The sequence below is a fragment of the Dendropsophus ebraccatus genome, chromosome 9 (assembly GCF_027789765.1).
Source record: "Dendropsophus ebraccatus isolate aDenEbr1 chromosome 9, aDenEbr1.pat, whole genome shotgun sequence".
NCBI lineage: Eukaryota > Metazoa > Chordata > Amphibia > Anura > Hylidae > Dendropsophus > Dendropsophus ebraccatus.
Window position 1 is genome coordinate 77,592,107 of NC_091462.1, and position 15,755 is coordinate 77,607,861.

General features: G+C 41.9%; 1 protein-coding gene across 1 annotated transcript in view; it reads left to right on the top strand.

Annotated features, from left to right (window-relative positions):
• METTL22 (methyltransferase 22, Kin17 lysine) overlaps positions 1 to 15,755 on the top strand; it is a 111,409-nt gene that overhangs the window by 69,032 nt on the left and 26,622 nt on the right. The window contains exon 7 of the mRNA XM_069985403.1: positions 2,586 to 2,639. Within this exon, the coding sequence (XP_069841504.1) occupies positions 2,586 to 2,639 (54 nt within the window). The remainder of the gene's footprint in view (positions 1 to 2,585; positions 2,640 to 15,755) is intronic.

A 15,755-nucleotide genomic window follows, 5' to 3' on the forward strand; every position in this document is an offset into this window, starting at 1 on the left:
CTAGGTCCTGGCAGATCACTGTCAGTACATACACGCAGCGGTCTGAACGACCGCTGCATGTATGTAAATCTGCCGGCCGCTTAACCCCTTCTGATGCCGGCCGGCCGCCTCCCGCTCCGCTCTGTATACATACCTCCTCGCTCCACGGGGTCCCGGCGTCCTGCTCTCGCGCCCGGCCAATCAGTGTTTTGCCCTGCCGCAGCCACTGATTGGCCAGGCGGGAGAGCAGGACGCCAGGACCCGGTGGAGCGAGGAGGTAAGGTATACAGAGCTGAGCGGCAGGCGGCCGGACGGCATCAGAAGGGGTTAAGCGGCCAGTAGATTTACATACACGCAGCGGTCGTTGTACTGACAGTGATCTGCCAGGACCTAGCCGACTCGGTAGGTGTGAAGGCACCCAAAGATAGATTCCTGGCACCCTCAGATGTTATATAGAGTCTAAATGTCAGTCTTCCTAGTATGCTTCGGGTGTAAAACACATAGGTCCTCAACCTCAAACTTGCCAGATCAAATGGGTTTTTATTGAAAGAAAAATACTGCCCAATATACCCCAGCATTTACACACTGTTGGTTTCATTTTTAACTTCCGACACAGCCATTCAGTGTACCTACATGCCAAATTTGGGTTCCAACAGTTCAGGCAATTGGAATTGGAGGATAGACTATAATAATTGCTGAAAATAGAACAATAGTGTTTATGTCCAGCAAGATTATGACTAACTGGATTTTCAGTGTACTTACTTGCCAAATGGTTCAAACATTTGGGATTCTGTAGAGGACAGGCTGTCATAATGGAGAACAACAATTAACAACAGTACAACAGTCAAGTGCTGTGTACTGTACATCTAGGAAGGTAAGGACCTTTACAAAAACCTTCCCAGCATCCACTGTACCTACATGCCAAATTTGGGGCCAAATAGTTTAGTTGTGAGAAACCGTGCCAATTTTATCCATAGTCTACTGTATGTTTTGGTTTTGCACTTCCCATCACTAGTCCTACAGCACCGACTGTTTTATACTAGCACAGCTGAATCCATGCTTTGACATGTGATCAACAGTCTGACCTACTGAAAATTACAATGTTTAATGTGTCAGAGCAACTGGTCTTTCCTGGATCAGCTGATTTCCTGTGAACCACATAATCACTTACCAGGTCCCTCCTGGCAGCTCACGGTTTGCTCTCCTTCCCACTGCATGTGTATGCTGCTGCAGCAATCTCTATGGGTTCAGGATATACTGTAGTTATACACCCATCATGAGGCTGTGTTCACTCAATGCACTTTTTTAGCTTTATTCCTGAGTTCTTGCTTTTATTTTCCCAAAATCATGGCAAAATGGCACGATTTTTCCCAATTGCGTGTAGAAATAGCTTAAAGCCTTCAAATCTAAACAGATCAATTATGATTATAGGTCATATAATTCCCCCCTCGTAGTAGGACACTAGATGAGGCATCATGGTAAATGTAGGCAGCATTATAAATTCATTTGTGTGAAGGAATTGAAATTTAGTCTGACTGGAAAACAAAGCCTGCCACATCAGTTATAAAAGGTACAAATCATACACAAGAACCTTTACATTAATCTTTAATAGTAGCATATGCTGCACTATGTAAGCAAAAATAAAATAAAAAAAAAAAGTTGGGAATCAGGCACACATGAGAAATATCTAACTCTATGGGAACCGTGGAACATATACTACAAACAATATCTACAAACCTCCACCCCTACCTAGACAGTACTTAGAATACTCGTATTGAAAGCCAACAATTGTTCTTTTCTCTCTATTTTATGCCATATGGTCATTCCTTTATAGTACAAAACGTAAGGACTTTCGGTACACACTCATTTCATTTCATTTTTACTCAAATACCTTCATATGTTATGTTAATTTGTATTATTACACTTTTTCTGCTTTTTCCCAACCGGTCACTTTTATTTAGATCATCTGGAACGTTGGGAATATATGTGGTCTCTGTAAATTTCTTTAAGTACATGTATCATAACTTGTCATAGCAGAAAATTTCAAAAAATTGAGGTCACTATGTATCAAATTGATTGTATTTCTGGACAAGGAACTGCGTATTCCCTAATGCTTATTGTATATGCTTAACTGACCTTTTCAATAAAATAAGTTTGGAAAAAAAATAAAAAATCTCATGGTGCTGTACTGATGTGTATGACCCATTGCCACATAGCAGGTTAAAATAGTACGCTACTATGTGGACAAAATGCGTAAAGCACTGTTGGCAACATATGTACACCATATTTTACTTCAGTACCAATTCAACAGTAACTAAAAGAAGAAGAATGGCCTTACAGGGCAGAACTGACATTTTTTTGTAGAACTCAACGTTCTCCAATTACTGTTTTGGATGAATCGTACTGTGTTGTAGACAGCATGGTATAACAGATGGATGATGCGCTTTTCTGCAGTGTTGTTTCTTCTTTGTAGTATATATTTTGCATGTGACATTTTATCCCCTTCTGTCTTTTCTGCTTTTCACTACGACTCGTCAATAGAAATGACTCTAGCTTATATTTTTTAAATTAAATTAAATTAATACTACCTTCTACTTTTTAAACAGGTGGCCAAATGAAAGTAAAGGAACTAGACTGGCTCAAGAATCAGTTATGTACAGGTAATTTATTTTCTATTAACCCTTTGAGGACCAGGCCCAAAATGACCCAGTGGACCGCGCAAATTTTGATCTTAGTGTTTTCGTTTTTCCCTCCCCCCCCTTCTAAGAGCTCCAGCACTCTCAGTTTTCTATCTACAAGCCATGTAAGTGCTTGTTTTTTACAGGAATAGTTGTACTTTTTAATGGCGTCATTCATTTTACCATAACATGTATGATGGAATTCCAAATATATTATTTATGAAGATATAAATAGGTGAAATCGTAAAAAAGAATGCAATATGGTAACATTTGGGGGGTTCCTGTGTCTACGTAATACACTATATGGTAAAAGCAACATGACACCATTATTCTATAGGTCAGTCCGAACACAACCATATGCAGGTTACACAGATTTTCTAATGTTATATATGTATTTTTTTTATGAAATCCTTTTTTTTGGCAATTAAATATTAATAAAATGGACCTATTGTGACGCTTATAACGGTTTTATTTTTTCACCTACGGGGCTGTATGGGGTGTCATTTTTTCCGCCATGATCTCTAGTTTTTATTAATACCATATTTGTGAAGATTGGACGTTTTGATCACTTTTTATTGTTTTTTTTTAATATATAATGTAACATAAAATCAGTAATCTGCGCACCTTTTTCCCCTCTTTTTGTGTACGCCGTTCGCCGTTCGCAATGACGCTTGTTATATTTTAATAGATCGGACAATTACGCACGCTACAGTATATTATATGTTTATCTATTTATTTATTTTTATGTTTTATTTATAAAATGGGAAAGGGGGGTGATTTCAACTTTTATTGGGGGAGGGGTTTTGGGGTAGTGTAATAGTTTTTTGAACTTTTTTTTTTTTTTTTTTACACATTTGAAGTCCCTTTGGAGACTTTTACATACACTACTTAGATTTTTACACTGACCATTGCTATGCCATAGGCACAGCATTGATCAGTGTTATCGGCGATCTGCTCATTGAGCCTGCCTGTGCAGGCTTAGTGTAGCAGATCGCCGATCGGACCGCACGGAGGCAGGTGAGAGACCTTCGGCGGTCCGTTTCAACGATCAGGACCCCCGCAGTCACACTGCGAGGGTCCCGATCGGTAAGTGACAGGGGACTCCCCCTGTCACTTACACTTAAACGCCGGTGAGGTCCCGGCTGCTCACTGCAGCCGGCCCCCACCTCCTATGAAGCGCGCTTCGCTCCGGAGCGCGCTTCATAGCCGGGGAAACACCCAGGACGTAGGGTTACGTCATGGGTCGTCTGGGGACAGGCTTCCATGACGTAACCCTACGTCCAGGGTCGTCTAGGGGTTAAATATAGTCAAAAACACTTGTGCACTGTCATTTTGTATGGAAAGAACTGTATGTAGTCAGTTCCCAGTCCTGCAAGTACCAAGATGTCTGACCATCTTGTAGGAACTACTAAAAAAGAATACGGTGGACAGCGGCTTATAATAAAAAAAAAAAAAAAACTGCCTAAGGGTGCTTCCACATGTACCGGATCTGAAGCAGCTGCGAATTTGCAGCGAAATCCGCTGCAAATCCAGTGCCTTTCATCCCTATGAGAACACATATCCGCAGCGGGATTGACATCCCGCTTTGAGTATGTGAGTTAACTGCCTGCAGCCTAAAAATATGTAAAAAAAAAAAAATAATTACTAAACTTATTACATATTGTAGAGTGCGTAACTGTCCGATCTATTAAAATATGACATTATTGTTTCCGCACGGTTAACGGAGAAAATGAAAAAAAAAAAAAAAAACACCAGGATTGCTGATTTTTTAAAATTATATCAGGAAAAATTTAATAAAAAGCTATTCAAAATTTTTCTCTTACACCAATAGGATGTCAATAAAATGTTTCATGATCATGGCGCAAAAAATGACACCTCAACTAGCCCTGTAGGTGGAAAAATAAAACTGCTGTGGCTTTTAGGTGAGGAGGAACATTGCATTAATGTGACCCGGACATCCTGGCACAAATTACCTTGGTCATGAAGGGGTTAATCGGCTTACTAGAATACCAAAACAATTGTAAATTTTTGGTGCATTTAAAAGGAATCTGTCAGCTATTAATCTCGTTCCAACCTGCTGACACTATGAAATAGCTGTTAGGACAAGGAGACACGTTACCTTTCATATATCAGTCTGTGCTTACAGAATGTAGAAAAAAAAAATTTATTCTATAGTAAGAAGAGTCAGAGGCCTGAGCTCCTAAAGTGCAGCAAGCTGTAACACCTCCCAACTTCCCCCTCCCATACCTGACCCTGCTTGGGAATCAGCTTCTAGGTGAGAGAGAGCAGAAGAGAGAGGAGGCATTCTAGCTTGCAGCTATTCAGCTTGGGGAAGTCTCTTTGACTACTTGTACCAGAGATAAAGTATTTTTCTACATTCTGGCAGCACAGCTGGATATATAAATGGTACTGTGTGTCTCCTTGTCCAAACAGATATCTAATAGTGTCAGCAGTCTTGAACGTGAATTACAACTAGATTCTCTTCAAGCCATACGTTTTTCTAACACGGCTAAAATGTGTCTAACAAGTCTAAACGAGTCTAAAACACCCTGGAAAGTGTTGTGTAATATAATAATAACTATGGTGTTTTTCTATAACTTTTTGGGGGCAATACAATACTTAAATAAAAATTTACACCAGACTTCTCCTTTTCTGGATCCTTATTTAATTAAAGAACACTATGAATATTGAAATGTGAGGGAGTGGCCTAGGTTCTACATGAATAAACCGCTTTACCTGAGTACCGCTTTACCTGACCACCACAGCTGCTATGGTGATGTGCAATAGGTGCAAGATTGCACCATGATTTTCAGACTTTTAAGGGTAGCTTCACACATACCGACTCGCAGCGTTAATAACGCTGCAAGTCGGCTAGGTCCTGGCAGATCACTTTCACTACATAAATGCAGCGGTCTGAACGACCACTGCGTGTATGTAATTCTGCCGGCCGCTTAACCCCTTCAGCTGCCGCCAGGCTCCCGCTCTGTATACATTACCTGTCCTCGGTGCACGGGGTCCCGGTGTACTGCTCTCCCGCCCGGCCAATCAGTGGCTGCGGCAGGGCAACACACTGATTGGCCGGGTGGGAGAGCTGTACGCCGGGACCCCGTGCAGCGAGGACAGGTAATGTATACAGAGCGGGAGACGGGCGGCAGCTGAAGGGGTTAAGCGGCCGGCAGAATTACATACACGCATCGGTCGTTTAGACCTCTGTGTGTATGTAGTGAAAGTGATCGCTGCGAGTCGGTACGTGTGAAGCTACCCTAAAAGTTACTACTCCTGTGGACTTTACTCTGTTCCTGATGTTTATTACTCTGTTCCTAATGCAAGCCATAATATTGTTACACTGGGAGGACGTGTGAAATTTGTTTCCGGAATGTGCATGGTACTGGTGATGCTTCCAAGTGGTATGCCATTTTTAAAGCAAATGTACCACCTCATAGCCAGTAGTTAGATTTACATACCACCCTGTCGGCGTTGCTGCAGTCAATCAGCTGGTGTGAAGCAATTTTGAGTCTGCCGCCTGGTTCCAGCTACATTTGCCTGTAATCTGATATGCTAATGAGGGCCGTTGTGCACTGGAGGTCAGCCTGGCGCGAAGAATTTAAAGATATCTCCTACCCCAGCTGAATCTCAGCCCTGATCTCCAGCGCAATCATCAGAGCAAGTATTCCTGCTCTGAACACCGTGCTCAAGATCCTGGTGTAATGACAGGCCGGACAGGAAGTAGGGCTGTGAGAGGCTGGAGGCTTGCCTTAATGAGAAGAGAAGACAGGTGGGAGATATCTTTGAATTGCTTGCGTAGGCCAACACTGTATACACTCCTTCACTGTATATGTGGTCCCCTGCTTATCCCTAAAACATGAATATGCAAAAGAAGAGCCCGTGGAGACTCATTTAAGAGTCTCGAAACACAGGACTAGCCAGATATCCCTCTGGGAAGGACCCAGCCAAGGGGTGGCTTCTGAAGGAAAACCACCATATTAAGTGGCCCTATAAGTCAATGTAATGACAAGGGAAAACCAAGGCCAGGTTGGTTGGCTGGGTCTTATATCTTTAAAACAGCATCATTTCAGAGTAAATTGTGGTGTTTTATAATGAGGGTGCCTGTTTTTTGCCGTGTTATGTGTGATTAGCATAAAACAGCTGATAGGTTCCCTTTTAGAGAGAATATGTCAGCTCTACATCATACCTAATATACATGGTGTACAGTTGTACGTAATACACAAAAAACAGAAAAAAAGGATACAACAGATAATAAAACAAAAGCAGTTCCTTTACTGTACAATAAGTAAAGACTCGATAAAACTGAATACAACATCCATAAAAACACTTTGGTTTGAGTCACAAAAATACAGTATTCAGACTAATTCTTTAGCTGGAGTAACAGAATAAAACATCCATGCTAATACGTTGGCTGGTGCCCCACAATGAATAAAAGTCAGATAGCATAAAATACATAGACGGGCATTTCCAGGAGAAAATTCATAGTGCTTGAAAAGAGTGCTCCTTTACCAGTGACTTCCAGAGCACCCCTTTAGTAGAAACTTTAACTCTTTAAAGACCCATGACATTAATTTTCATTGTGGGTCCCTTAAGGGTGTATTAGATGGGCTGGAAGCATTTGCCCGCCTCATACAGTGTGGTCCCCGGCTCAGCTCCCGAGCTTTGCTTCATAGACCCCCTGGAGTTTATGACATAAATGTATGCCATGTGTCGTTAAGATGCAGACTTCCCAAAAAAAGTCTGTATTTATGTCAGTGAGGCAAAATCGTAAGGTGGTCAGTTTATTTCCTTGATGATAAATAAAAAGGAATCAATAATGGCGATAATCTAAAAAAAAAAAAATCCCATATTTCTATACTGAAGTCCTTTAACCCCTTCCCCCAATATGACGTCCAGGGACGTCATGAAAAGCAGTGCCATTCTGCAACATGACGTCCCTGGACGTCATGCCTTCTCTGCCTCCCCCCGCTGTTCGTATATGCGATCGGGAAGCAGGAGGAGGCTGTATCACACAGCCACCTCCTGCTGCCACTGCACAGAGGGGAGCCGTGCTCCCCCCGGGCAGTTAACCCCATAAACGCTGCTGTCGTTGTGACCGCAGCGTCTATGGGAAGATTTGTTGTGTCCTGGTGATCGGGCGGCAGGAGGAGGCTGCAGCACGTTGCCTCCTCCTGCCGCCACTGCTGTAATGCTCCCCCCTCTTGCTTCCCGATGTAGTGTCCAGGCTCCCCCGCCCCGATCCAGCCACCCCCGGTCCCGATCGAGCTCCCCCCGCCAGATCCAGCTGCCTACGCCCCGATCGAGCTCCCTCCGTGCTTCCCCCCCCGTGTTCCTCCCGTGTCAGCTCCCTCCGTGCTTCCCCCTCCCCCCGTGTTCCTCCCGTGCCTGCCCCGTGTCAGCTCCCTCCGTGTTCCCCATTCTCCTCTCCTCCCGGTCCCGCTTCCTCTCCCTCACTCCCCTTGTCGTGCCCCCCCCCCCCCCCGGATTCAATACACTCACCCTCCCCTCACACTCACCTTACTGCTGAACGATCCGGTCCCTGCACTGATCGTTTGAATCAGCTGCAGGGACCTGATCGTTTGAATGAGTGTCAGTGTGCAACACTGACACTCATTCACTATATAATGCATTACAACACAGCTTATGTGCTGTAATGCATTATATATGTACCTGAAAAAGTAAAAAAAAACACACACACACAAAGATAGATAAATAAATAATTAAAACAAATAAATTAAATAATTAAATAAATAATAATTAAAATTAATATACACAGTCCCTATCCCCCTTTATAAATGATCCCCTATAAATAAGATACACATATTTGGTATCGTTGCATCTGTAATGACCCCGTCTATTAACCTGTTACAATAATTATACCACCCGATTAACGCCATTCAAAAAATAAATAAAAAATGAACCAAAATGACGATTTTTTTGTTAATCCTGCCCCCTAAAAAAAATAGAAAATAGCTATCAAAACATCACATGTACCCAAAAGGTGTACCACTAAGAACGTCAGCTTATGCCGCAAAAAAAAGAGCCCTCACATAACATCATTGGCGAAAAAATAAAAATATTACTGCTCTTACACTATGCAAGACACAAACAGTATTTATAGTATAAATGCCATAAACTATAACAAAAGCTAGATAAAAAGGATATCGCTGTAATCATACTGACCTGACGAATGAAGTTAACATGTCATAAGTAATGTATAGTAAAGGGCATACAAAAAAATGGTGAAAAACAGCTGCTAAATTGTGTTTTTTATTCGTACCACCTCATAAAAAATAAAATAAATAATGATCAGGGTGTAACATGTCCCTAAGAATGGTACCGATGGAAACGTCAACTTGTCTTACACAAATATTTTGGCACCACAAGGCCCTGTGACAAAAAAAACTAAAATAAAAAAAGGCCCCAAAATTCACCAGGTCTTTGTCATGTCTGAGGCCTGTGGTTGAATCAGGTGACGCACTGTGGCCACATATGGGGGATTTCTTGAAACACTGGAATAAGGGGAATAAATAGTGAGTGTGATTTCTCAGTTAGTATTTGCTGTGTTAGAGGAAAAAATTATTTAAAATGTAATATCTGCCAAAAAAATGAAAATTTTCCCCTCCAACTTGCTTAAATTTCTGCAAAACACCTAAAGGGTTAATAAACTTATGAAATGTCACTTTGAATACTTTGAGGGATGCAGTTTTTACAGTGGAGAGATTTATGGGGGTAACTAACATACAGGCCCCACAAATCCACTTCAGAACTGGACTGGTCTCTAAAAAAGTCTGAATTAGAAATTTTCCTAAAAATTAGAAAAATTGTTGCAGAATTTTGAAGCCCTCTAACATCCTAACAAGTAAAAAGACGTTCACCAAATTACGTCACTATAAAGTAGACATGTCATAGATGTTGCAGTAATAATTAGTTCATGTGGCATTACTATCTTTCTCAGAAAAAGAGAATTTTGAATATAAAGGATTGTAAATTTTTCAAATTTTTGCGCAAATGTTGTGATTTTTACTAAAAACTACTGAGTGTATCAACCAAAGTATACCACAAACATAAAGAGGAATATGTCACGAAAAAACTATCTCAGAATAAACGCGATAGTTAAAAGCACCGCAGAGTTATCACTACATAAAGAGAGACAGGTCAGATTTGTAAAATAGGCCCTGGTCATTAAGGCCAAAATAGGCTGAGGGTTAAGTTAGATCACTTAATTTTTAACGGATGTTGTGCTGCATTTTTACCCGTTTTTCTTCACTTGTTTTTATGTGTAGTCAATTCTCAACGGTCTCGTTGCTGCTAATATTATACTTCTCTGCCTCAGTCATTAAATTTACACCCACATAATACAGAAAGGTTCCCAGGAAGAGAGCAATGACTAGGAGCTGAAACAGCAGGTAGGGCAAGCTTCACAGCAACATGTGACATTACAAATCAGCATGGGCAGAGGATTGAAAAATATAAACAGATGACTGATACTTGTGTAATTTATAGATCGCAATGAGGATAGTAAGAGTGTAATTCTGTATGATATATATTCTCGCAAAATAAAAATTGGGTTCATAGGATGGGGTGAAATTTATTAGGCTATAAAATTTAACAGCAGAGCCTTTTAAACCCTGGTAATAAATAGGAATAATAAAAGTATGTAGTAATAAATACATAATATACTATGTATTAATAAAAGTAATGTAAGGCCTGGTTTATGAGGAAATACTCTGCTGGAGTTATGTGAGAGAGCTCCCTACTGACACTAAAAATCAATAGACATACAGCAAGGGTTTATCCTTTGGACACATGAATTTCTGATTGATTTCTTGGCGGGGACCCTCTGCTCCTCGACCTGGGTTTCTTCCTATAATGAAAGTTCATACCACCTTGTAAAAAAAGAATGTTGAAATCAGAGGATTCCTTTGACACCGCACCTTAGTTTATCTGATTGTGGCGTAAAAAATCCACATTCTGGTACATAACTATATTACTATTATAAAGCCCTGGTTCCAAAAGCACTACTGTGTCTCCCTCTGCCTGTTCATGTCTATAGATTGGGTAAACAAGTGGTCCAACAAGGCTTCTACTAGCAAGAAATCATATAGGATCTCTGGGGAATCAAATGTCATATGGGTGCCAGCAACTGTTTGCCTCTTCTTTGAACTCCAGTCAGCATTGTGTGTCCAGTCAGCATTGTGTGTCCAGTCAGCATTGTGTGTCCAGTCAGCATTGTGTGTCCAGTCAGCATTGTGTGTCCAGTCAGCATTGTGTGTCCAGTCAGCATTGTGTGTCCAGTCAGCATTGTGTGTCCAATGAACCTGAGTCCTTCTCTTTTGACTCCATGCCTCATCTTCCCGCAGCTCCTCATTATGGTTGGGATCCTAGGGCCTGATGGGGGTCTATTAACCAGTGGGCCATACTCCATCAGCTGTGTTGTTGTTAGTTCTGCACTGCCAAGGTGTCTAAAATTGATTTGTTGCACTCACAAGAAACCCCAGCTTGGACTGGTCTCTTTTGGACCAAGATGATCTGATTGATGATAAATTATTCATTTCAAAATTTCAGATTCCTTTGTTGTTTTTACAGGAAACCCTACATTACAAAATGCCCGAAAGAGACCCTTGTGCCATATCAATCAGTGCAGAGGGCAACTTCACCATGAATTATGTTAAGTTAAACATATTTCACATATACAAGTGTTTCTTGAAATGTATCATTTGAGAGATGTAGACTCACTAATCCCCCATGTGCCATCTGTTGCCCTTGGTTAGTTTAGAGCGGAAACCAGGAAGTAATTAAACCCATGAGAGACAATTTGTACATATATTCACGGATATGTTTGTGGTCCACATCTGATTTTTCCTTCATGACCCAACCCCTTAAGGCAGTGTATTGTAGGGTACATCAGGAATGGTCCAGCAGAGTATGATGTTTTTCAGTAGATAGATAGATTCTGGAGTGTGAGCAGCTAGATGTATATTTATCAGCCAGGTTATAGAATTTACAGAGCACATTTTGTAAGTGTGAACCTGGATGCAGATAGGAGGCAGCAGGTGGTGTAATTAGGAGGTGAAAGGAAGGCTAAAGACAGAAGATGCTGACTGCATCTTACCGTACAGATTATCAACCAACAGATCATGGAAATTGCATTAAGCAGTAGTGATGATGATCTGAGGCCAACAAGTCCACCATCTCTTGCAAACACTAATATCTGATAATAGCAAAGTTTAAAACCGCCTTTAACTCTTGGCAGTCTATACACTTCCTCCACCATAGTTATAAGCAGTTGATAATCATGTGTAGAAGGGAAAAGTACAGTAACATGAGTAACAATCCTGTTCTTAGACTGTTTAAGAGTGTTCTCTTGCTTGGAATGGATAAAGAGGATCCAGTGGCACTATACATACTTCTGTACATTATTCTTTGTCTCACTGTGACATGGGCTACTGTTAAAGGGGTTGCCCAAGAATAGAAAAAAACTTTGTTGCTTCCTTGTGTTCAGTTTGTGTGAAGTATTGCAGTTTAGTTCCATTGAAGTGAATGAAGAGTTGTAGTACCACACACAACCTGAGGACAAGTGTGGCACTGTTTTCAGAAGAATGCAGTTATGATGTTTTAGTACTGGATAACCCCTTTAAGGCAACATCTAATATACCAAGCAGGTCTCATTGTACAGACATTTCTGGGGTCTGTTCTAGGTCCCCATAGCACTGATGACTGTGTTGGTTGACATCCATGCTCTGTCTCTATGGCGAGAAGTAGGGCTCATCACCATTGCAGAAGTTTTTTAATTTAGCTCTTGTCAAAAATTTGTCCAGTTCCTACATCCTGTGTTTGCAAGCCTTGGTTAATTTTAATGACTCGATGTAGCCATAGCATTTTGTAAGATAATGTAGAATTAATTATCCTGAATGTTGTAATTTGACTTATAGTGACAGGCCCTAATTATGGAAACCTCCATAGAATTCTCTCCTTTTCATGTACAATAAATTCTGAACGTGTATGTGACAGATTATTCAAGGCTAATATATTCCACTAATACCTGTAGCTCCTATTGTGTGAGACATTGGCATTCAGTGTCAAAATTTAGTGGGCTAATTAGCTCTCTATTGTATGGATATTTACCCATAATTGCATGTATAAAACTGATGGGTAAATGTGGCCATAATTCATGTACCTGCATTATTATCTTTAGAGGCCCAGTAAAGACATTACATTTTGTTTTTTTCTACATTAATTATTTGCCCTAAACGCCACATACTAAATGCAGTGTTTTCCTATGTAATTTAGTCACTTGACAGCGTTTTTACATCCCTTTATATGTCTTTTGTGATTGTACCAGAATACCTTTTAAGGGTGCGTTCACACCTACTGGATCCGCGGCAGATTTTCATGCTGCGAGTTTGCAGCAAAATCAGCTGCGGATCCTGTACTGTGAAGCTCAATGGGTCCCATACACGCAGCGTGGGACCTGGCCCCTTTAACCCCTGCGCCGCCGGACGCCCACAGCTTACAGCCCCGACCCCTTGAACACATCCTTAGGCTGCTTTCACATGTATCGCATCCGCAGCGAATTTCATGCTGCAAAATCAAAATTAGCTGCAGTATTTGGTACAGTGATTTCCTATGGTTTCTGCCAGGGCTGTGGAGTCGGAGTCGTGGAGTTGGAGTCTGAGTTGGAGCTAGTGTTGGCTGGAGTCGAAGTTGGAGTCGGAGCTAGCTTTGGCTGGAGTCGGAGTTGGAGTCGGAAAAAATGTACCGACTCCGACTCCAGCTTTAAAAAATCTTCAAAAAATGTAGAATTGAATTTTGATATGAATTTTACAAGTTTTGCTCTTGAATATATATTATGAGCAACATTCTAATAGGACACTGGCCCTATTACATAAGGGTGGTCGAGGAAAAGTTGTCGGTCACTATTTGGCAGTTTGTTTCTGAGCTGGAAGAGTCCATTGTGTGTAGGGCGGGGGGGAGATCTGTGCTGTTCTCTTCCTGGATGCTGGATGGCTGTATATGAGCAGCAGTGTAATATAAAGATATCCTGTGTAATATAGAGGAGTAGGAGAAGACATAAGTAGTGTAGGTGTAACCTCTGTCCTCAATGCGGTGTTTTCCCTCTGGGAGAAGATTGTGTGTTTTTCTTCAGTGTTCAATGGCTGCAGCTGTGTGTGCGCGCATTATGGCTGCAGTAGGCTGTGTGTGTGCTATGACTGCAGCAGGCTGTGTGTGTGTGTGCTATGGCTGCAGCAAGCTGTGTGTATGTGTGCTATGGCTGCAGCAAGCTGTGTGTATGTGTGCTATAGCTGCAGCAGGCTGTGTGTGTGTGTGGGGGGGGGCTATTGCGTGCCCCCACAGTGACCTTCTATATCACTGTGTGACCTCTATATTACTGTGTGACCTCTATATCACTATGTGTAACCCCTCTCTATATCACTATGTGTGACCCCTCTATATCACTATGTGTGACCCCTCTCTATATCACTGTCTGACCCCTCTCTATATCACTATGTGTGACCCCTCTCTATATCACTATGTCTGACCCCTCTCTATATCACTATGTCTGACCCCTCTCTATTACAATGATCTGGCATTGTTAGCAGTGTTTCTGTGTGTATGGTGAATATTTAGTTAGAAACATAGAAGACTGTCAGCAGGAAAAGACCAACTGCTCCATCTAGTCTAGTTCTGTGTTGTTCAGGACATGGAGGCTGGAGACTGGCTGCATCCACTGCACACACAGGAGAAGCTGCTTTATATCTTTCCTCATTCCCTCAGAAGTCGCCCCAGCATCATGTAGGACATTAGGGAGAAGCTGCTGAGCCAGTGTGATAAATAACCCCCCTGGTATATAACCGTCCATTTATGAAGAAGCAGGAGTCAGAGTTTGATCGGTCCTGATAAAATTTAGGAGTCAGACAGAGCTGCAGTTTACCGACTCCACAGCCCTGGTTTCTGCATTCTCAAAACGGATTTTCTATCCTCTGCAATCCTATGTCTGCCACAAGTCGGGCGCTTGAAGAAGCTCATACATTACCTGTCCGTGCTCTGGCTTGCTTTTCCAGCTCCCGGGTCACTGACTGCACTTAGCCAATCAGTGCGCTCTCCTGCCGTAACGCAGCTTAAAGCGACTCTGTACCCACAATCTGACCCCCCCCCCCCCCAATCCACTTGTACCTTTGGATAGCTGCTTTTAATCCAAGATCTGTCTTTGGGTCCGTTCGGCAGGTGATGCAGTTATTGTCCTAAAAAAAATACTTTTAAATTTGAAGCCCGTACCAAACGGGAGTGTCTGTGCCCTAACTTTGCACCTCCCCTCCGTCCCTCCTCCCCACCCTCTTCATCATTAGGAATGCCTCTGGAACATTTTCTACATGCTGAACACTGCACAGGTCCTTAACGATCCAGCCCATGTGCCGGGCTAAACAGGTGGGGAATAGGAGGCAATCTGCCTGGAGCATTCCTAATGATGAGGAGGGCGGGGAGGAGGGACGGAGGGTGGTGCAAAGTTAGGGCACAGATACTCCTGTTTGGCATGAGGCTTCAAGTTTAAAAGTATTTTTTTATGACAATAACTGCATCACCTGCCGAACGGACCGCAGGACAGATCCTGGATTAAAAGCAGCTATCCGAAGGTTCAAGTGGTTTGGGGGGGGGGGGGTCAGATTGTCAGATCTCTCCTAGGGTCCGTTCGGCAGGTGATGCAGTTATTGTCCTAAAAAACAACTTTTAAACTTTTTATCCCCTAATAAAAGTTTGAATCACCCCCCTTCTCCCATGTTATAAATATAAATAAATAAATAAACATGTTTGGTATCGATGCGTGTGTAATTGCCTGAACTATTAATTTATCACATTCCTGATCTCGCATGGTAAGTGGCGTAAGCGTTAAAAAATCCCAAAGTGCAAAATTGCGCATTTTTGGTCACATCAAATTCAGAAAAATATTAACGATAATAATAAAAAGTGATCTAAAAGTCGTATATGCGCAATCAAGGTACCGATAGAAAGAACGCATCATGGCGCAAAAAATTACACCTGACACAGCCCCATAGACCATAGGATAAAAGCGCTATAAGCCTGGGAATAGAG